At 40.8% G+C, this 22,681-nt stretch overlaps 2 protein-coding genes across 5 annotated transcripts in view; one reads left to right on the top strand and one right to left on the bottom strand.

The window, feature by feature from the left end:
• CMPK1 (cytidine/uridine monophosphate kinase 1) overlaps positions 1-3,038 on the bottom strand; it is a 13,333-nt gene extending 10,295 nt beyond the window's left edge. Inside the window, exon 1 of the mRNA XM_021404673.1 lies at positions 2,541-3,038. Within this exon, the coding sequence (XP_021260348.1) occupies positions 2,541-3,023 (483 nt within the window). The 5' untranslated portion in view covers positions 3,024-3,038. The remainder of the gene's footprint in view (positions 1-2,540) is intronic.
• On the top strand, positions 2,982-22,681 carry STIL (STIL, centriolar assembly protein). 4 transcript variants are annotated; one of them, XM_021404670.1, is made up of 16 exons: positions 2,982-3,110; positions 4,287-4,379; positions 5,993-6,108; positions 6,210-6,397; positions 7,407-7,654; positions 8,209-8,292; positions 8,412-8,498; positions 10,049-10,196; positions 11,184-11,293; positions 12,088-12,202; positions 12,885-13,937; positions 15,225-15,384; positions 16,127-16,352; positions 18,203-18,395; positions 19,015-19,268; positions 21,165-22,681. In XM_021404670.1, the coding sequence occupies exons 1-16, from the start codon at positions 3,022-3,024 to the stop codon at positions 21,991-21,993; spliced, it is 3,993 nt and encodes a 1,330-aa protein (XP_021260345.1). In that variant the 5' UTR covers positions 2,982-3,021; the 3' UTR covers positions 21,994-22,681. The 4 variants fall into 4 exon arrangements, with proteins under 4 accessions (XP_021260345.1, XP_021260344.1, XP_021260347.1 ...); XM_021404669.1 differs by having other exon boundaries at positions 10,025-10,196; XM_021404672.1 differs by lacking the exon at positions 2,982-3,110 and adding an exon at positions 3,117-3,261 and having other exon boundaries at positions 10,025-10,196.

The raw sequence follows: 22,681 nt of genomic DNA, 5'->3' as shown, positions 1-22,681 counted from the left end.
TATTCAGAATATACAGGCCTTCTCTCCCTATCAGCAGAAAGCAGCCTGGTTCAGCTGTCTCTTTAAACCTTATCTGCAAACATAATGAAACCTCATTACTTACCTGTTGTTCCCTTTTGTACACTGTGTCAGTACCCATTCCCACTGGCTACTGCAAATTCTTCCCTCACATCACTTCTCCACTTTGGTCCAAACGTGATGGCAACACATCCCTAAGAAGGACTCCACGAGCTGAGATTTAGGTGAGTGCTCAGGAAATACAGATTTCACCCACAGTGACTGATGCCATTTCCTTTTTCAGGCAATGTAAAACAGTCAGCAAAACAATCATGACACTTTGAGAAACTGTTCCTGGGTAGTACACATGGTTTAGTGGGCATGATGGTGATGGGTTGATGGTTGGACTAGATGATCTTAGTGGTCTTTTCCAACCTTAACGATTTTATGATTCCAATACCACTTCCACTCCACAGTTACTGTTGTTTTTCAATAAGTCCACTTGAAACTAAAATCATACAAGATATGATTTATGACTCACCTTAGCAAAGTGAGTCTTCTGCATGTGACGGGCTCTGTCCCAGATCTCCAGAATGTACAGCAACTTAGAAGTATTTATAGCGCATACTGCCTTTTTGTTGAGTACAAACTTCAGATTTAGAGCAAGATGTGGGATCAGATTCATTCCTAATGTAAACTAATATTAATCAGTCCATTTATACAACAAGGATGAATGAGGTTTATTATGACTCAGCTACAGCCCCTTTTCTCCGTGGCAAGCTGCCAGCGGGGTCTAAAATCCAAACAAAACTACACTTTCAACCTGAAAGCAGCAGTGATTGCATGAAGGCTGTTCAATTGCCTGCATCAGGGCTCTCATGGGGGCTGCGAGGGCCAGGCCAAAGATGTGCGCTTAGAAAATCTGTTGCTCAACAGCACCTCAACTGCGTTTCCATCCACGTGTCCCTGCTCATGCTCTTTTTAAGATTTTTCCACCAGGCTCACCCCAGCCCAGGCCTCTTCAGACCCTCTCTCCCAAAAAGCAAAGCCAGAAACTGCTGCACGGGATGTCAGGAGCTTCTTTTCATGCAGTGAATGGGATGTGCAAGATTAGAGCAAGTTTGCATTTATTGGCTTTTGGACTTCTCTTGCTAACCTCAGAAAGAAAATAAATACAGTACAAGCAAAGCGAATTTTCTGTTTCCCTTTTTAGCTGCAGCTCCAATTTGAGTAGCAATGACTCATTTGAATCCTTCCTATCAACACGGTCTTTACCAAATTATATTAACCTATAAAGCCAAAGGCATTTATACTTCTAAACACATGGCAACAGCCACACGAGGCATTTCAGCCCTGAGGCTCCATTCATGGTTTGGCAAAAGCCTTTAATGACAGCCTACAAAAATTCCCTACAGTTTAAGCTCATTTGTTTGCTGAGTACCAGGGACAGAGTTTGACCTTACCAAAAAGGCTTTATGAATGCTATGAACCTTTCATCCCACCACTTAATTGAAGGAATAAGCCGGTTTGAGTAACAGTCTATAATTTGAGGTTAAAGCCCTTCAGAACTCTGCATAACAGCATTTTTCAACCTGGATCAAACACGTGTAACTGAATTACTCTGTACAGAGGATGGGGATATAATGGCAGCAGAGGGAACCTGCAGCAGTAGAATTAGGACAAACACGTCTGTGCCAGGCTCTGGGGCTTGGTGCTTCGGTTGGTTTCTTCCTTCCATCAACAGATTCAGAAACATGGGCACTGCTGCAGCTCTGTCATTTCTTTCAGCATGGGTATGGACAAACCTCAAACCTTTGCAGATTTCAATGAGGAAAAAGAAGGTGCAGTTGCCCAGAGGAAAAGAAAAAACACATACAAACCCAACATAGACGTGTTTGGAAGCATTCAGGCATTAAATACTTCTGTAATTATCCACCTGAACACAGCGCAATTACTGCTGGGTTTGGTTTTTAAGAGGACAGCGCTCTAACACAATACACACCTTTCTGTCCTTGGTATTTGTCCTACCTCACATGGCTGTCAAAATGCATTTGGAAAACTGAAAACGGGAAAAACACAGCAGGAAGCCTCATCCTATCCCATCAGTTGAAAAGCGAGAGCAGCAGTAACCTTACAGAATACATTTTGACCTCTATCACGTTGTACCTTGGCACTAAGCAGTCTCCGTTCGGCAGGCACAGCGCTGGCAGCAGCGCGCAGAGCCACCTCCCTGCCACGTCGCGCTGCCAGCTCCACGGGGCGCAGCCCTTGAGCCCTGCGAGCCGCAGCGCTGCCACCCACCGCCACCCAGCCCCGAACCCCGCGGCCTTTCGGCTCAGCCCCAGGGGCCGCAGGCAGCCACCTCCCCCTCGCTTCTGGGGGCGGCTGGGGCCGGACCCCGCGGGCAGCCTACAGCCCCCAGCGTGCCCCACGGCAGCGCCCACCGAGCACCCCGCAGCCCTGCCCTGAGGCATGCTGGGATATGTAGTCCCGCAGCCCCCTCCCCCCCACACCCAGCGGGGCGCCCGCTCCGCCGCCCTCACCTCCACGATGCGAGCGCACTGCGTCCCTTTACCCGCCCCAGGCCCGCCGAGGACGAAGACAACGACGGGCTTCATGAGGAGCAGGAGGCGGCGGCGGAGAAGCAGCAGGACAGCGGCGGGCGCTAAGGCCGGGACCGGTGATGGGGCTGAAGCAGAACCGCCGCCAGCCGCTGAGCTGTCCCCGCCGCCGGAAAGTGCTTCCGGGTCCCCGGCGGCGCGCGCCGGGCGGGAGGGGCGGGGCACGTGCACGCGGAGCCGGCGGCTGCTCGGCCGTTGGGCAGCGCCCCGCGCTCTGCGCTGCTCTCTCCTTACAACCCAGCGTGCAGCATGGACCAGATCACCACCCCCGCACCCTGAGTGCAGGCAGCCGGGACGGGGCGAATCACCGCGCTCCTTAGGATCCGGCTTCGCTCCTCCGGGCCCAACCCAGTGATGGCGGCGCCCCGCGCTGCCATGGCAACGCCGTCGCGCCGGACTACGCATGCGCGCATCCCGCCTCCTTGGACCGTTTATTAGAATGGGGCCGTTTTTAAACCCCCCTGCGCGCGCGCTGGCGGTTCGTTCCCCGGGGTGAGCTTCGATTGGTAGAGAGAGCTTTCCCTGCCGCTCGCTGATTGGCTCGAAATGAATAGTGGGGGCGGGAGCACGTCCGGTTGTGCCTTGTGATTGGCTGGCGGGAGTTGGCGGCGCGGGGCGAAGGGGTTTGTGCGAACGGCGGGAGGTGAGGCGGGGAGTGGAGCGTCGCTTCTGGCAGTTCGGCCTCGGGGCCGCTCCTGGACCCCTCTGGTGCCCGGTTGGGGGTGGGCCGGTACCGCGTCCGTGAGGCAGCCCCTTGCATGGAGCCCGTTCTGCCTGGCGCGGTTCCGAGGTAAACATTCGGGGAGGGTCCGCTCAGCCCTTCTTTGGGAGCAGCGGGGATTGCACGGGAATCAACGAACGAGGGAGGTAGGGGAGCTACTGCGAGAACTGCTCGGAAGTGATGGAAGCTCCTTCCAGAGGCAGCACCTTGGCCGGGCTTGAGATTTCCAGTGCCTCCCAAAGAAGTTGTTTGTTCGTTAAACAGCGTTGAGATATCTGCTGCAGACCGTCATGTCTTCTGTATTTTACTTAAAAGTTAGTGCAGTCCGTTAGGCATCCCTGTAAAAAGGGTACCGCTGCCTGTGTGAATCGGTTTGCGTGGTTATGTGGCGATTTCCTGGGTCTCTCTGAAGCTAGAGAGCCAATCTCACGCTGTATTGTTTAGTTAAACAATTGCTTTGTTTCTGAAGTCTTCCATGTTTAAATGGACTTAATGCTGACTTCAAACGGTGAGCCACAGGTATTTAGAAGCTGATCTAATGTTAAGCTTGCCAAATCGTGATTTTTGTGTGTGCACACCTTGAGAGTTTCTAATCCTTTTCCTTGCCCATGGTGCATCTCGCACAGCTTTGCCTGTTGACCCATACCTGTAGTCCAGCTTTTGGGCCTGCATGCTTTCCAGGGTTTCCCGAAGGAACTGTCAGGTGGAAAATGGAAGTTTTGCTTTGGCTTCATAGTTCACAACCTTGACAGATTCACAGCGACAAGGCTTATGTTCTGACAGCCCAGACTTTAAAAAAGAAAAAAAAGTTCATGTACCCAGTTTGTTGTTTTTCTTACTAAGTTATTTTTTTGTTCCTTCTGACAAATGTTAATTGAAAATGTATTGGACCTAATACCTTACTTTCTTTTGCTCTGCCATCTTTTTCCCAAACTTGTTCCTGATAGGATGGTCCCTTTCAGTTTCCCTCTGTCAAAGTATGCGCTTTGGGACCCAGTTCCCATGGGTGATGTCATTGGTTCACATATTGCCTATTACAGGTAAGGATAGCCTTTTTTTAAAGCAGCTAACAGTTAAAACAAATTAAAATGAAGCTTTCAATTGTAATTTGTCTTTTGAGTCTAGTGTTTAATAGATACAAAGCAGAAAGAAGCAACCAGTCTGTCAATAATAAGCATATAGAATTTCTCATTGGGGAGGCCTGAGCGTTTTGCTTTCTGTGGAATAATTGCAGTCAGGTTGGTTGGAGGTGCCTTAGTCTAAAGTAGCATACTCATTTCTTTCTGTTCCCTTCCCTCATGGAAGGGTGTAGATGTAGCTGCATGCTTGTAGATTTCTTAAGCCTGCTTTTTCTTGTGTCTAAATAACTGAAGACAAATACTTATTGTCAAACTAAATACAGGTAGCATAGTTCAAGTACAGCTTGACGCTAAGCATTTCACTTGTGACTGAAGTCTAGATTAAAATGCAAAATCTTCTGACTTTTTTTTTTTAATGAGTCTGGAGGCAAATCTGAAGCAGCAGTGAATTTCTAGGGCAGGACATTCCAACCTGATTTTTAAAACAAATGGAGAGTAAAAATTGATCCTTGATACTTAAATGGATGGTTTCTTTATATAGACTTATTGAGACTCTTATTGTAGTTTTTCAAGCAAATATCCTTGTGAACACTGGAAGAACACGAAACATTTACTTAATGTACAGATAATCTTGATTAAGAGTTGAGCAGCCCTTACACACAGGTCAGAACAGCTTCCACATGTCCTTGCTACATAATGCTTCTTGATTTTAAATTAAACCTCCACGTTTTGACAAAGTTTAAAATGAATTATTTTTATTTTTTATGAGCACACTTCATTACTGAGCAGGCAGAACATGCATCATCATCACTATTCATGTAAATCCATAGCTTTACTTGGAACTTTGAACTTTCTCCAACTCCAAATTGCTATGTTGAGCTAAAATAATGCTGATATATTTACTAACCAAGATTCCAGATTTCTTACTTTTGTTTATTGAATAGTCGTTTTAGCTACATCATTCTTTTCCTGACTTACATTCCTACATCACTGAGCCCAGACTACTACTCCTGCTACTAGAATCCCCACTAAATATTGTGCTAAAATGAGAGAACATGGTCTCAAAATTACTTAAGCATTGTGGCCTACTCTACTCTTTTGATTTATGAAACTCCTTAGAGGTTCTGTGTTTTGGTCTTAGTGTTTCTAACTTGTATTCCTGGTAATAAAATAATTCACTTGTGTTCATCTCTAGTTCTTGTAACAATGTTGCCCTCCATCTTAAAAAGCTCTTCTCCCTCCTTGTTTCATCTCCCATGGAAAAAACTGTATGCTCTGATGTTTGTTTGCTAGACTGGTTAAGCAAGCTAGTGTTGAGGTGATCATACAGAGCATTTTTTTATCTGCTCCAGTTAAAATCAGTTCTTGAATATGAATCACTGGGGTGTTGCACAGAATGTATGACAACGTTTAACAGTATTGTACAAAATACTGACTTTATCATCTTGCTGTTTAAGGCTTTAGGCTGCTTCTTTATATTTTCCACTTAACCTCCTGATTTTTATCATCCTTTACTGCAATAAAACACGTTAAAAATAATTTGGGTCTTAAACTTGCTTATTGTCTCTTTTTAGAAATCCAAAATTGTCTATGATGGAGAAAACCTTGCGCCTTGCCTATCGCCATGCTAAGCAGAGCGAAAAGAAATCATTTGCCTGTTTTTTGCTTGGGACTTTCACAGTCGATGAAGGTAACTTTAAATATCAGACACACAGACAATAGTGGTTGAATAAGCCTTTATCAAGGAGCCTGAGTTGTTGCTCTTGGACGCTAACTTTATTTATTTTAAAGATGGAGAAGGCGTAACGCTAACAATAGACCGCTTTGATCCTGGCCGAGAAGTTGCCAGCGGATCGGGCAAGGTTCCAACTGCATCTCTTCCTGGAGACTTCTTGATTACATGTACAGTTAATGCCTGGGGACCTCCTTCAGACAGCATTATAGTGCACAGTGCTGAAGATATCAGCTTGGCTTTCAAGGTAGGTGGCTGCTGGCAACCTTCAGGTTTTTCAAACAATGAGCTGCCTTCTGGGTGGGAGATTGGACTATGCACAGAGCTTGATTTGTAGCCTCACAGATGTAAAACAAACACAGAAAAGTAGTGGCTGAAGAAAGACTACTTATTTGGTTATGTGAAATGAGCTGTTTGAATGTCATTGAAAAGCATGTTGAAAACTGCTGAAATCAGTAATCTTCACAGAAGTTTAAGGATTACACTCTCTTTAAACTGGGTCTAAACTCTTACTGTGTGACCATAATTTCTCAGCTGGTCTAACTCCCCAAAATGAACAGGACATCTATGGTAGCAACAAACCTGAACAAGAAAGAGCAGCTTTTTCTTTGAAATCTGTAATGAGTGAGTTGCAGTATTTACAAGGCAGTTTATAAAAAAAAAAAAAAAAACATTGCTAGGCAAGTGACATGCAAGAAAACCTGAGAAGTCTCTATAGGCAATAGTTATAGCTGAAATATGTCTCATCTGGACCCCATGGACAGATAATCTAGTACATGCACTATGCATTTCACTATTTATTTGTTTGTAGTTATTGTTGTGATACACGCATAAAAATACATATGTATATTTTATAATACCAGTAATGCTTACTTTACATCTAAATTTTCCTCGGGATGATACATCCACATGTTAAAATGCAAATTTCTTGAAAACTAACAGCTCACTTTGAGATTCTAGTTGCCTGTCATAATTCCATTAATTTTTATACAACTTAAGTAACCATGGCTTTCTGAATGTAATATAAAGCAATGCTAATATTTGTGTAGTTTAATTTCAAATACATTTTACATTATTATTCATTATATTCAGTATAGCCAGGAGCTTTGGAAACATGACTTAATTGGTTTCATTTGTATAGTACCTACTGCAGGACTAGCTATAATGAATAATTTGAGTTCCCACTGTAACAAAATCTGAATCATGGTAGTAATACGAAGCCAACTTTAACTTCTTTCTCTTTTCCCTTCTTCCAGGATCTGCAGCACAGCCTGTGCAGTAAAGATTCACTGGATCTTTCTAAACTGCTCACTGTCAGAGCTCACATTGTTTTCACAGAAAACCTGGATAATCTACATTTTAGTTTTCACTGGGCTTCTGTTACACTAGCAAATACTTTGGAATACACACCAGTGAAGTCTGTCCCAATCATTCCCACAGCCCTAGCAAGGAATTTGAACGGCCCTATGAATATTGCACAAGTTCAAGGAACTTATAAATGTGGGTAAGTAAAGGATAATGCTCAAGCTCCTTAATTGGCCTGCTGGTGCTTTCCTTTTTAATAAAACAACTGACACCAAAAGGACGTAACTTCTAGTGCCTAGAAAAATGTAATACATTATAAACAGGAAATGGGGTCAAGAAAAAAATCTTAGCTTGTTCAGTAGGATCTCTGAACAAGCTGAGGCATATATAGTTAACAAGACAACTATAAACAGCATTCAGCTATTTAAACAATTTCAGTGCTGGCCCTAAAACGAGTATCAGTTAAGTATGAATAAAATCTTTTTCTGTTAATCATGCTCATAAAGATGATATTGAGGAGTTGTCGTTCTGACTGATAACTGTTTTAATAGGATAGAACAGGGACATAATCTGAGGCAACTGAATGCTGTTTTATTTTGGTGAGAGACCTTGTGAGTGCCTTTCTGAAAGTTATGGGGGGGAAAAAAAAATTTAAACCAACCTTTTTTCTTGCAGTATTTTCTAAACTTTCATTTGTCTCTTTAGGATTTTTTTGACTTACAAAATACTGAAAAAAAATCTACTTTGTTTCAGCTACCTTACTATGGACCAGACACGAAAGCTACTTTTGCTGCTTGAGTCTGATCCAAAGGCATATGCTCTGCCATTAGTTGGAGTGTAAGTATCTGGCTCTGTATAGATTAGTACTCATACTGGTTTAAGAAGTATTTGATGAAGTATGTAGTGGAAACTCGGTAATGTAATGATCTTTAATAAGGTATTTCTTCTTACTTTAGTTGGCTGAGTGGAGTTACTCATATCTATAGTCCTCAAGTCTGGGCCTGTTGCCTGCGATATTTATTCAGTTCTTCAATTCAAGAAAGGCAAGTCACTTTTATCTACAAAACATAAATTACTGGCTGCCTATAAATGTGTCTTCCCTAAAAAGCATGACAATGTGCTCTTTGAGAGAATATCTGATTGATGCTGTATAGGAGGTGGGTCTATCTGTTTTTGTTGTTGTTCCTAGTTTTGACTTATGCCTCACAAATCTTCTGGAAACTGGTAAGTGTTGGCAAGCTGGGTTAAATATCCAAAAGATAGAAGAAGGTAAATATTAATATCATCAAGGCCACTGCATTTTTAGTTTGAATTGGCAGGCAGAGAACATTTAAACGGTGGTGGGGTTTTAGTTTTGTTTTTGAACTTTTTTTTTGGTTGATTTTTGATATGTGGTTTTTCCCTGGTTGTATCTAACCAACCTCTTGAAGTACATTGATTTGCAGCTGGTACTGTCTTGTTATGACTTCCTCTTAAGTATTCAATTTCTGTTATTTCTTGCATTTTGATTTTTTTTCCATTTTGGTATTAGTAAATAATAATAACTCACTTTCTTTTAACCTGTAATGTTTGCCAAGTTCAATTTATACAGAAGCTTCAAGGGAGTTCAGATCTTTACAGTTTTAAAATGCTCTTCTAGTAAATAAAACTAAAATATCTTGTATGCATAAGAATTTTTTATGCTCAGTCATACTTCTCAATTATGAAATGAAAACACATTTGGTGAACAGATGTTTGTAATTACTGAACAGACTTTTTCCTTAAGCAATTTAAATATACACAGATGCAGATAAGAGCCTGATTAGATGATTAGATTTGTGTAGCCAAGTTAGATGCTTGACTCATTAACTTTCTGTGATTTTATCCTGGAAGTGAATTAAGTTGATTTAATAAATCATGCAAAGAGAATTAACCTCTGCAGACTAACTGCTTATTCTGTACATCATACATCTTCAACTCTTAAGTTGTAAGAATCATTTTGAAGTTCTAGCTGAATGTGTTCTTCAAGCATCTTTTAATTTACTTCCATTTGCAGTAAGAAAGAAAGTAGTATGAAAGTAGTCAAGCACTTCCTGCAAATGCAGATTGTTTTCTCTATCCTTGATTGTACTTGTGTTAATGCTGTCTGCTGTAAATTCACTATTTTCTACCTGTGTAACAGAGTTTTGAAGGAAAATTATACTTTTAACATTAATGAATGTTTTTTGAATGCTGAGGAGTAACAGATAAGCAGTGTTTTTAAAATGTCTTCCACTGACTTATATTTAAATATATATATATCATTTTTACAGTGTTTTCTTCTGTACAACTACTGAAGTCTTCCAGTAATTCAGTCAAAGTAGTAAGTGATCCCAAAGGATTGAGGTAGAAAGCAGAAAAATTATTCCCACTATTTCTGTACTTTGCTTCAATTCCTGCACATGGCATCAGTCTTAAGTTTCTCTGCTCTACCTATATATAGCTCAGTACTACTCAAAATGCAGTAAGTGACCAGTCTGATAAATTGTGTGATAACTTGTCCAATATACTGAGAAGCTAATGACCTTCTTCCTGTTTTTTTTTTTTAAAGATGTGGGCTTTTTTCTATTTTTAGGGTTTTCTCAGAATCTGGGAGCTTTCTTATTGTGCTTTATTCATTGACACACAAAGAACCAGAGTTTTATGAATGTGGTCCTTGCAGAGGGCAGACTGAATTAGGGTTCCAGCTCTTAACTTGCAGCGAAACAGTACACCTCTTTAAAGTAAGTGGCTTGATTACTTACTGCATCACAGTAGTTAAAAAAAAATCAGTGTTAGTTTAAGTGTTTAAAGGAGGCAAATAATGTGACCCAAGTGAAACTGCGGGGTTTAAAAATGGTATAGCTATTTAATGTTTTCGTCACCTCTTGGCTTTATGAGTAGAGATTGTTATTTCCTATAGCATTTGTTAATCTGGTATGCTGTGTACATGCTGAAAACTTCTGTCACCTGCTATGGGTGATGCATATTTGTATTTGCTTTCTGGAGAGCAAAGTCTAGGTAGTTATGCTTTGTTCAAAGCTGTATGCCAAATGACATTCAGTGGTTGGGAATTTGCAGAGCTCTTGCTGTGCTTCAGTAACAAAGCAGGAGAAATTTTATCTTTGTGCAAGGTAACTTTTTGAAAGATTTCACACAGTACCTGGGAAGTGCTCAAAGGGCTTGAAGAAATCCTAGGAAATCTCTGTTCTTCAAATGTTTTCCTGGGAAAATGCAGAACCTGAAGTTGAACAGTTCATTTGCGCAATGTGTGCTCTGGTAAAGAAATGCACAGTGTAATGTGACCTGTGCTATTATACTCTCCTCTTTCTCCAGAAAAAGCTTTCTGGAGACAGCAAGGCCTTTAGTTACTGGGGCTTGCTTCTGCTGTCTGCAGGACCTTCCCAGTTGTGTGTGAATCAGTATAGGAACAGTTGCTCTTGCCTACCATGATGAAGGCTTGTGGAAGACTGTCTAAGCAGTTACAGCAAGGAAGCATCTGCTTGTGGCTATAATTAGGCCAACTAGTTTACAGAGTAGCAAGGGGAACAGTGTTAAACAGGAAAGGAAGCCTGCCTACTTGTAGTGGTGAAAGAATTGAGAATTGAAAGTAAAGAACAAGCAACAAATAATCAGTTAAACTTCCTTGAAATTATTTCTTTGGGAGCAGTATCTCGGTTATCAAAAGTTGACGCTGGCGTGCTTCACAAATACAAAAAATTTTGTTTCAGAACGTTGAACCTTCAGACAAGAACCCTATCCAGTTTGAGTTGAGTGCAGAGAAACAAAATGCTGAAACAGAGTTCTTCAGCAGAATCTGCAAGAAACTTCCTGTTAGAAGGTAAATCTTTCAGATGCCATTTATGCACAAAAATCAAATATCTATTGGATTAGGTCTTTTTTACCTCTGCTGTGTAGGATGTCAGGCTAGCTCTGACTACAGTGATGATCTTGCATTAAAATCTGAATGGTCTTGTGTTTATTTTCAGAGTTCATGTTCTAGCAAGATGGTCAAACTTTTGCTAGAGAAAGTACAAGTAACTCTACTCTTGATACTAGTGGTTGTAATTAATACATTAGATGTTTCTGATGAGGTCTCTTCACTGATGGAGCTTGGAGTCCTTTATCTCAAATCTCTGAAATCTACTTACATTGGTAAAAACTTGTGGGTTTTTTCCTGACTTTTCAGAGCTGAGACTTGGATAGGTTGAAACTTAAGGATTTTGGGGAACCTGACTTATCCATCAACTTTTTATCTATGGCTGAAAGATGGCCTTTGTTGTCTTTGTTCTTTAAACAATGTCACAATCTTTACTTTAGCATTTCCTATCTTCCCAACATAAATCAGTGCTTCACTCTTAGAATGGCACTTAAAAGATGTGTATGTATGGGGATGTGGAGAGAAGAGGTTTAGTATATGTATTGCCCCAAATCAGCATTTGTATTTTCATTGTTTGGTCTTTGAGCTGCTTGCCATATGAACTTTCTGTCTGATCAGGGGGATGTACAACTGCTTCTAGGAAAAAATGATGCTGATATTTCACTGTAGACTGCAGAGTGAAAAATGTGAAGGTTTATATTACTGCTGCCCAATCTGTCAAGCAGAAGTTTTTAGTTTGACTAATGTTGTTTCAGTCCTCCTCATGGTTGTTCACCCAGTAAGCTGTCAGCAAGTGATCATGACTCCGGTGTAGAAGATGAGGATTTATCCCCAAGACCAATTCCAAGTCCTCACCCAGCGAGTCAACAGGTAACTAAGTAAATAATGTCTCTAGAGTTCTCAGATTCTAGAAGATGTCGTAACTGAAGCAGCAAAGCTCATTGTAAGGAGATCAGAGCTTCTGTCTCGAAGTGCTTATGGAATCAGAACTGAAGTGGACTGAGAGTCCCAGCTCTGTCTCTAGTCAGCCTGCTTTTGTGCTGGATTTACCGGCACTTTAACTCCTGCATGTGCTAGTATTTGGGAAAAGATGATCTGCTAGTTTATCTTTGTGGGTGTTTGGTTTTTTTGTTGTTTTTTTTTTCTTTTCACTGAAACATATACAGGTATAATGAAATCTCTGCAACAGTGTATTTGATAACCCACAACAGTGTATTTGATAACCCACAACAGTGGTGCTGTCTGCTGGCTCTAAGAATAGTAAGAGGGGACATGTAGCCTTGCACTCCAGACAGGGCTTTTATTTGGTAGATACAGCTATTGAGCCATATGGAAGCAATTCTTTAAGACTGATCCTATAGATTTTTCTATATCTGAACTCTCCAGTCATTAAAAAGGTATTTTTTATATAGCTGTTTTTGAGCTGGTAAAAGTCATGGTTTTGAATGGAAACTGTATCCTGGACAAATACTGGGAAATCCTGCTTGTGAAGTGCACAAAGACACAAAGTATTTTAAAGAGAACTTAAACTTGCTGATGTAATTGCCTTCAGGTTACCAGGATCTTTCCATCAGTTCCTGAACTGTCCCTTGTTTTGGATGGGAGCTTTGTGGAATCAGGACAATTGCCTAAGCCTGCAGGGACTTCAAATGCTAAAAGTCTTCCTCAAGTGCTACATCAATCTGTTAAAAAGAAATGGTGCTTAGGATCTATGTATTACCCTACCCAGTGTTCTGAAGACAAACAAAACTTTTCTGCTAATATGGGAGATCCTTCTTTGAGGCAATTACCAAACCATTTAAACCAGAAAATTCCAACTTCGAGGCCTTCCTGGGGAAAGCAGGCTGTACTACAGCAGCAGTTGCACTGTAAGAAATCTTGTCCACAATCAAGAAAAAGTTCAGGATCATCTTCTTCTTCAACCCCTTGTAGTGGGCCTTCCCCAGACACATCTGTGCATCAACCCAGAAGACCACCGCAAAGACCTGTGCTGAATCCTGAGGGAGCTGCACAGCAGGGAGAACCTCCAGTTAGAAAAACCTCAGTATCCGACTCCAGGCAGCTTCCTGCTGTTACACAGCCAGTCCTGTACAACTCTGCTTTTTCACTGCAGAGCTGCAAAAGACCACCAGAACTGCAGGTGCCAGCTCACGTTCCGCCTTGCTATCCAGCCAGTGCATGCAACTGTCAGTTTCCTGCTTCTGTCCAATATAATTCAATAAACTCATGGCAAGGAATTGGTGAGATGAGCCCCAAACACGGAACAGAAGTTCAGTCAGAGATAGCTCAACAGAACCCGTGCGCTATGTTCCATCAGAATACCATTTGTCCAAATATCTGCTGCAATTATACAACAAGTAGCCCTATAAGTATGGGGCATCATGGGAAAATGGGGAGCTGTTCTCTTGAAAATATCTTGTCACCTGGAATAAGACTGCCTTCAAGTGCAAGCCCCTCTAGTCCCCAGTTCTGCTGCGCTCACTCACCGTGTTTGCACACGCCTGCTTCTACGGCAGGATCAGATAACGGGATGATGGGATTATCTCCGGATGCTTACCGGGTTCTTACAGAACAAGACAGACAACTCAAATTACTTCAAGCTCAGGTTTGTTGAAGTGGCTTCTTTCTCCTCTGCCCTCTTCGTGATTGTTTTGATACTTTCCCTGTCAAAGGAATAAAATGTCTGGTCTCATGAGGATGAGAAAGCCTATCATACCTGGTCCAGTCTGGGGGTGGAATTAGCTCTGCTAATTGATGCTGCTTAAAACAAACAAACTTTTTGATTCTTCCCTAATTAAACTTTGCATTTATTATTATAATTTCATAATGTGAAGGTTTCTTTTTCAGCAGACTGGTTTATAATGCAGACTGATATGCCTTCTATATAATTGTTTTTTCTGTTTAAAAACTAAATTACTGTTTGCCAGTATATACAGACTAGAGACTTTGGAATTAGTGTAAACATACGTGTGAAGTACCCATGTTCAAGTCTGCAGCTTTCTGAACTGTTGAGGTTCTTGCTTAAAAACTTCAAAAGTTATTTGCACCAAATCTGCAGGATTCATCTGGTGTTTGCTGGGCTGGAGAACTGGGTTTTGCTGGTCTCACTAAGTTATATCTCAATACCAGGTTAAGTTCCTTCAAAATGCCCACCTCCTGAATTACACTGCTGACCCCGTATTCTGCAGGGTGTGACTTGGGATTGAAGAGCCAGTGTTTGAATTCTGCTGCTAGTGATGAATTATGGGAATAGAAAAATCAGTACAATCGTAGGCAATATGTGTTTCTCCTGCCTAAACTAGAAAACTGACATAGGCTGTTATTGTCGTTCCTGTACATAAAATCAAGCTCTCAAAGCATGAGCTGTGCATCAGGGAGGGAAACCACTCCTCACTGTAAAAATATATTGGAGCTGCAAAGTAATCAACAAGCAGGATGAAGACTTGAGCGAAGACTGCCTGGACGACCATAAGTTTATCATTTAAGTGCTTGTTTTTTAATTTTATAACTTAATACAAAGTTGTTTTGACATGGTATGTGGGCAGTTGGCACATAAAATGCTTGGCTGGTGAATAATAGCTTTGCATATGAATAAAGAGGACAGAAAATACATTGAACAAGTGTAGTGTAAATAGGTTTTACTCAGGTTGTCTTGATATATAGTTCTGCCAGCATGCACAAAACCTTCTTTGCTAGCTCTGCCACCATCCATGTTGACGTTTTGATTTATGCTGCATGCACTGCTGAGAGTGGAATGTTACGAGACTTCTGTGGCAGTGCATCCTGGTTTTGAATCCACATCTTGGAGGATACAAACTTCATAATTCTCTTCTGCCTATTGTACTTTATTATATTTCACTGTAAAATGATACCATTCTGATAACTGTTACAGATCCAACGCTTATTGGAAGCACAGGCTCGCCAGGCTTGTTCCTCTGAAGCAGCCCCAGCTAGCAATGCTCTGCAGCCTGCGAAGCAAGGGGAACCTGTTACTATGGAAACTCAGCCAGGTTTGCCCGTGAGGAAAAGTGTGAGCATTGCTGTGAGCACAGGTAAGATGTCATTCCTCAAGAAAAAGCAGTCATCACCTCCTTGATGTTTCTGTGATTTTGATCGTACGGAGAGGGAGCGTACTGCGGAAATGCTGAATGTTCCCAAGCGTGCACCTACATACCAACACCAGCTGAGTTCTCTAGGTGTTATTTGTGAGTTTTAACTTATCTTAGTCTTTGGGCTGCAATGGCAGCAATTTCCATCATTGGAAGAGTTATTTTTCCGATAGCTTCAGCAATGTCTTGTGTTTTTAGTTGTGATTTACTGAAAGAAAATAGCCACATTTTTCAAAATAGTGTATTAATAACAAAAAAAGGAATAGCTATTACCTTATCTGAAGATCTGTTAAATATATTATTGTTAACATATTATCTGTAACTCATGCAGGTGTATGCATGAAAGGAAGACTATTCTCTTTAGCAAGTTTTGCATCTTACTTTAAGGTTACATATTACTATATTGGTACCTGTTTAGTCTATACAAAAATATTATTTTGGTAACTTAGTAAATTTTCAAGGTGGCTCACTTCTTTTCATCAAGTGTGCTTAGTGAGCATACTTTTTTAAAGTAGCACTGGAACAATGTTTTTGCAACTCTTGGCTGTTCTAAACCTTAAATCGCTTATAAAATGCTGGAAAAAAAATGAATGCAAGCAAATAATTCCTCTAGCTTTGCGAAGCCAAAGGGTCTCAAAAAATAGTCATGGCTTTCCTAAGTGCATAAATCTCTCTTCTCTTCTAGGTGCTAGCTTATTTTGGAATACATCCTCAGAAAAACAGGATGACACCGTACCACAGGGAAAGAAAGAGGATGCAGAGATTTCTAAGGAAGACATAAGCATTTCAATTAATGCTGAACAAGATGCAAGTAACACCAGTATTGCTTCTTCCTTAAAGGTTGTTGACATGCCCAGCTTTGTAGACAGTATTCGTCTTGTGGAAGAAGGAACTCATCAGAATACTCTCCAGTAAGTAACCAGAAATATGTGCTGTTCATATAAGCTGAACTGCCTTTCAGAAGTTACTACCTTTTTGTAATTCTTTTTTTCAGGAATTATAAATAGTCACCTGACTTCAGTTATGTTCTTCCCCTTTTTTTTTTTATTATGCTTTGAATTGTGCAGCTTGCCAAAACACAGTTGTCTTTAGAGTTTGCATTTATCAGTCATGCACGTTTAGCTACTTACCTATCAGCAGCAGCTGATGGCAGAAGCCTTTAACTTGGAAAAGCATGTACAGTGCTGGCAGCATTCCCTTTTTCACCTTAACTCCTGAGCAGAAAGGGGACACTGCTGCTGCTAGTTGTTTTCCTTTGCAGCATTCCAAACCTTTTCAGTTCTTGAGGGGCTTAAGACAAAAATGTTTTGCTTATATGTCTGTCCTCTGAATTCCTCTACACCTAATTACATTGTGTATGCAGTTGCCAGCTTCATTGATATTTCACTATTTTTAAGGTCAGATGAATCGTGTTATAATAACTAATCTGTCTAACTTGGGAAGAAATTTCAAAAATATTTAGTTATCTCCTACACTGATATTATTTTTACGTATGGAGTAGCTCAACAATTTGGCACTTAATAAACTAATATTCCCTAAGCATTAAAAAAAAAAAAGGGCTTGAAATATCCCCAGTTTAAACAAGGTTTCTAAAATAATCATATTGGGAAAGATGGATTATAATTTAGGTAGAATTTAAATATTCATAATCCTTGATTACAATTTTATCTACAAGCATATGCTGTTACCATAAGTGTTGCTGATACAAATCAATCTTTTGAATATCATATTTTAAAGAAATGCAGTCTTAAGTTTCTCTTCAATTTGGATTCATAAACTTGTGACACAGTTGTGCGAGTGCCTTATAACGTGCAGCATCTCTCAGATTTCTTTGAAGAGGAAGGAGACACTTTTGGGAACGATGAATAATTGTTAATATAACAGCAGCTGATAACCTACATTGACTATCTAGCATGTCACGTGATTTAAATCTTATCACTTTCAACGCAGGCAATTGATCAGTTGGGTTCTGAAATTCTGTTATCTTACGCTTGTCTCTTGAGGAGGGACTGGAAGGGGAAGGAGGGTCGCTTAACAATCTCTTTGGGATGATAGTGCTATTGATGTACCTGATCTCTAAAGGTTTACGCGATGCAAATGCCAGCTAGAGAGTGAGGATGCAGGGCATCGCGTTGTTGCTCATTCCAGAATATTTACCCTTTTTATACGAAAACCCCAGGGTAGATTATGGTTTTTCTTTCGCGTTTTTCAGCTTCGGGTTTGTTTTCAATTCACTGATATTCTGTGTGTTCTGAATGTGTATGTGCTTTTAACAGTGTCTTTGGGAAGTTCTTATGTGGGCTTTAAACTACCACAGGAATTTTGTTACCAGCTTGTTTGCTTTGGTTTTAAAAAAATAAATAGAGTAAATCATATTTGGAACATATGGAAAACACATTACTCTTAAAGCGTCCATAAAAATACTGAAGACTAGTTCCAGTTGTTAAATGATTTGTTCAATCTGCTTTAAAGTTATGGTGTAGTGTTGTTGAGTTTTGACTCCTCCAGAGAAGCCAGTGCGATCTTGTGGAAAAACCAGTGATGCTGTTGTAGTGTTACAGTGGAAGCTGTTTCTTCAGTCCTCACAAGATTTATTTCTGGAGTCGTTTTCTTTAAAAGTCTCAGGCAGAAAACAAATACAGGAATGCTACTTCCTATTTCCAATACTTCTTCTCTTCTGGTGTTCCAAATAGGATACCAGGAGTTATATCTTTATTTTCTCTTCAAGGAGATAACAAGTTGTGTTAATGGTCTCTTTCAGAACTGGAAATGTCTCCCAGGCACCTCTTCACAGCTCATCCTTAGGGGAAAGTGCTAGCATGTGCTTACAGGAAGATCCAACAGAGGGAGCCAGCAACCATGTGGTGGTAACAAGTGAGCAAAACCTAGAGCCGCCCATCTCCTTGCTGCCCCAGCATCCATCAGAGGACCAGAAACTTTACCAGGATTTGCTGGTAATTAATTTAAATTTGATATTCTGTACTACATGCAAGTAGCAACAACACACTGCTGAAGTCACGATGTGGTATTAGCATCAGAGAAAACTGCATGCCATTTTCAAATTCCTATGTTATATTCTGTGGAAAAGTTCTGAGTTTTCAAGTCTTCCTTTTGAGGTTTAAATGGTTATTCTTTATTTCACTCTTCCGTGCATATATGGAGTATTGTCTACTGCCAAATTAATTACATAATTAAAAGTTGATGTCAGGAGATAGCTTTCCCCAGTTAGCACCCTTTAAAGTATCACAGTACTTTACCTTCAAGTCCCTTAAAGGACAGAGGCTTTAATCTTGTAGTATGTTGCATTTAAATACCGAACAGGTGCTTGCAGAAAACTTGAAATGTAAGATAGTCCAGGGTTTTTCTACTCTTCTGTGATTCTACTTGACTGTATCCAAGCTGAATATGAGTTTGATTTATTTGTCAGAATAAGTTGGTAGCCCAGCTGGTTGTATATTGCAAAATAACTGCATAAAACTAAGAGTTGTTTTATGACAGCTCCTATACGTCATAATGATTTTGGTGATGTGGGCTCTTACCTGCTCCCTTTTTTCTTTTTTTTTTTCTCTCTAGGGCCAAGTAAACCATCTCTTAAAGTCTTCAGAAGAACAAGATCACTTTCCCGTAAAAGCAGGATTTGTTAATGATGATGGTGCGAAGTATCAGAGTATGGATGATACAACAGAAAGGGATTCGGGGATGGACACAGAAGTGGTGGATAAAGAGAGTGTGATTAATGCTACACTCAAGCAGCTGAGGAGTCTCGGAGTGACAATTGAATCACCCAGCAGAATGAAGAAAAATACTCACAAAGTGGAGAATGCCAGGTAAAAAACCGATTATTTTGAGTAGTAACATCTAGATCCAGCCACAAATGAGGATCAGCTTAGTGAGCAAAGAAGGGACTGTATTCGCTGCCAGTGGGGATTATTTGGCAGCTTGATCTGCATTTCCTGCACAAAGATGAAACACTAGCTCATGCTATGGGTATTTCAGATAGGTGTGAGAGCTCTGTGAGCAAATTCAATTTAATGTAACACAAGTAGCTCTAGCCATTAGAGCATCTGGTGATTCTTAAGTACTGTGTGTGCGGAAGCGCGCAATTCCTTAGAAAAAATGCTTGAGTAATTTGGGTCCTCTGGGCTATGTCAGAGTATTCCAGAGAGACACTGTTCAAACTTGTGAGGCTGAACATTAAGCAGCGATAGTTAGGTATTTTTATCACAGCCTCTTAACCCACATCTTGCGTTTCACCAGTATAAGTGAAACTGTTTTCTAACTTCCATATATTCAAAACGGATTCTGTCCTAATCGCTTTTGATCATGAATGCGTTGAATTGAAATAGAGGGAGGCTGTAGTGGCTGGGCAGGGAAAATGCCTTGGTGAAACAAAAAAAAGAACTGAAGTAGAATCAAACAGGATTGCATGAGTTGGAAGGGACCTACCAAGCTTGAGTCCAAATGTCAGAGTACTTCAGGGCTGACTCCCAGAGTTAAAACATATCATTAAGAACATTCATTTTGAAGAACATTTGAGGCGTGGGGATTTGTGTAGCTGCTTCTGTGCAGGCTGACCGCCTCATTCAGCTTTGCTTTTGGAATTATCATTGGCTTGATATTAGTGTAGAACTGTTAGGTAAAGCAAATATTTGTATCCTAATTAATCTTCCCTTCAGCTATAAGTCAAAAGCTATTTGAAGTTGTATGGTTTCTAAGCTCTTTTTTTCTGTTTCACTTTAATTTCATCATATACTTTTACAGAATTTCTGTGCTACTTTCTTGGCTAGAGTCTGTTGGTGTTCTTCTAGTGTCAATAACATGCTAATAAGCCAACCTGTAAGACAAAACTAGAATTTGGCTTTATTCTTCAGACTCGGGCAGGAGTTGGGATTCTTCCTTCTGCCACTGTACTGGCTGAAGAACAATTCTGAGAAAAGGTCTTTGGCCTTGGTGGAGAAGGAAATAACAGTGAAACTCCATAGCCTGATATTTAATGTTTCATTTCAGCCAAGAATTTACTCTCCTTAAGCAAACTTCACAGTTTGCCCTCAGTGAAATAGGAAGATTCTCTACATAAGGGATTTGGATCTATTAACTCTTGTATGAAGCGTGTACTGAATGGACTGATTTATAACTGCTAGTAGTATATCAGAGCCTGTCTTCTCAGCCTTTAAATATCTAACATGTACAAGAAACTAGCATGGCAAGCAAGTGAATGAACGTGCCTCCTACTGAATGATGTCTTCAAAAACTAGAACCTTGGCATTAGGAAAGATGGTGTCCTTGGTATCTCTTGTGTCTTCCATTGAGATACAAATTTGGGGTTAGATGCTAGCACCCAGTCCTAGGGTCAGAGGCACGTAATTCCTCATTTAGTTGACCAAATCCAATCCACAGCTCAAATCCACTGTGAACAACCAGCTCTGGAATCTGCTGGAGGTTGGTTCTTCTCGATAGCAGGGTTGTGGTTAGCACTGAATCAGAAGGGAATATCACCAGTTTTCCACGTTACTGTTTGAATACTATCAGTGTGACTAGCTGCAGAGATGCTCTTCAGTATATGCAGAATGTCTGTTCTCAGCACTGAGCAGTCTGACCGAGCTGTGATGTTCAGAAAGGAGGAGAAATCAATACAGCGAGCAAAATAAAATGATCAGATTATGCTGTGAAATGCATTCTGCTTTCCCTGTACTGCTAAACTAATTTTTGATGCTTTATTTCAGCATATTAGCATGCATAAATCCTGAAGCTGTGGTTCCTGGACTAAATTACATGTCATTTGCCAATGTCAGCATGTGCGGCTTAACTCCTAACGTAGTTGATCTGAGCATGGAAGCAAACGCTATAGCACTCAAGTATCTCAGTGAAAATCAGTTATCTAGGCTTTCTCTCAGTCGCTCAGGCCAAAATCCTCCTGCTGATTTCTGTTTCCAAGACATCTTGCATTCAAATGTGGAAAAGAGCATGGTGGGTCTTAGCTTAATTTCACCCAACAATATGTCGTTTGCAACCAAGAAGTACATGAAGCGGTATGGACTGATACAGGGCGGTGACAGCAGTGAAGATGAAGAGGAACTGCACGTTCAAGATGGCAATCACGGCACTGTCGAAAGTGAAAGTGTGCTGCACAAAGACTTTACCCCTCTGTTGGATGGCTTAAACCACAGGACTGAATCATCCAAAAGAATTGATGAAGGGATGGCCATTCATCTGAAAAGTCACGGCAGAGAGTTGACTGCTAATGCTCTTCTACCAGAACTGAACAGCCCCGTGTTAAGAAATATTACAAATGAAATTTTTCTTCCCAGAGCAGAACAAGCAAACGAAAACTCAGTTCAGATTTTAAAGGATTTCAAGTCAAAGCACAAACTGTTACCCGGGAAGGCTGAATTCACCGAACAACCTGGCAGGAAAGGTGGAGGAGATATCCAAGCCTTGGCTGGAAATCTGCGTGCTCCGGCCCTTGAAACATTAAGCCAGTCAAACAGCGTGAATTCTGTTGGCACCATTCTTGACGTACAACAGCTCAGGCAGCTGCCGAAGTTGTTCTGAGCATCTCCTGAGATAACTGGCAGATACTGTTTCAAATCTAAAAGGGGACCCCTTTGTAAAAGAGACAGGAAACCAAGGGTTGAGTTATCTTTTATGAGGTCACTTTATTGTAGCAACATAAAGCTTGTAAAACTGAGCTTTCGGTTCAGTTTGGTGACAGCCACTTCTAGGTGTCTGAGTCAGCACTGATCAGCATGGAAGTATGTTTGCACTTTTGTTTACAGTTAAACATAATTCAAGGATCCGAAAGGTGAATCGACTTGAACCCAAGATGCCCTCTTTGCTTAATTTTAATGCTGCTTGTTTTTAAATGCTTTTTGGTTGACTTTTTTTAAAACAGTGCCTTTTACGTGTTTGTGCCAACTGTGAAGCCATAGATCCTGTGTGGTATAGCAGGGGTAACGGAGCTGAAGCACTGACTTCTAGAAGCTTTAAGTGTTTGGATTGCTGTGTGGGGTTGTGTTGGGTGGGAAGGGCCGTGTAATCATGGCTTTACTGTGCCTATAATTATTGTGATTTCAGGCAAGACGGCACGCGTTACAGACTCCGTATCATGAAATCTTGTAAGGAAATTGGAGAAAGTAGCACTTTTTATAAACCTTGTGTTTTTTTTCTGGATTTTTCTATTTATTAAAGCGTACATATTGCTCCTAGAGGTCTAAGTTTCCATTAAAAACAAACAAAACTA

Source organism: Numida meleagris, chromosome 7 (genome assembly GCF_002078875.1).
Source record: "Numida meleagris isolate 19003 breed g44 Domestic line chromosome 7, NumMel1.0, whole genome shotgun sequence".
NCBI classification, from domain to species: domain Eukaryota; kingdom Metazoa; phylum Chordata; class Aves; order Galliformes; family Numididae; genus Numida; species Numida meleagris.
Note: the sequence above shows the minus strand (reverse complement) of the source record. Positions and strands in the feature narration are given on the sequence as shown.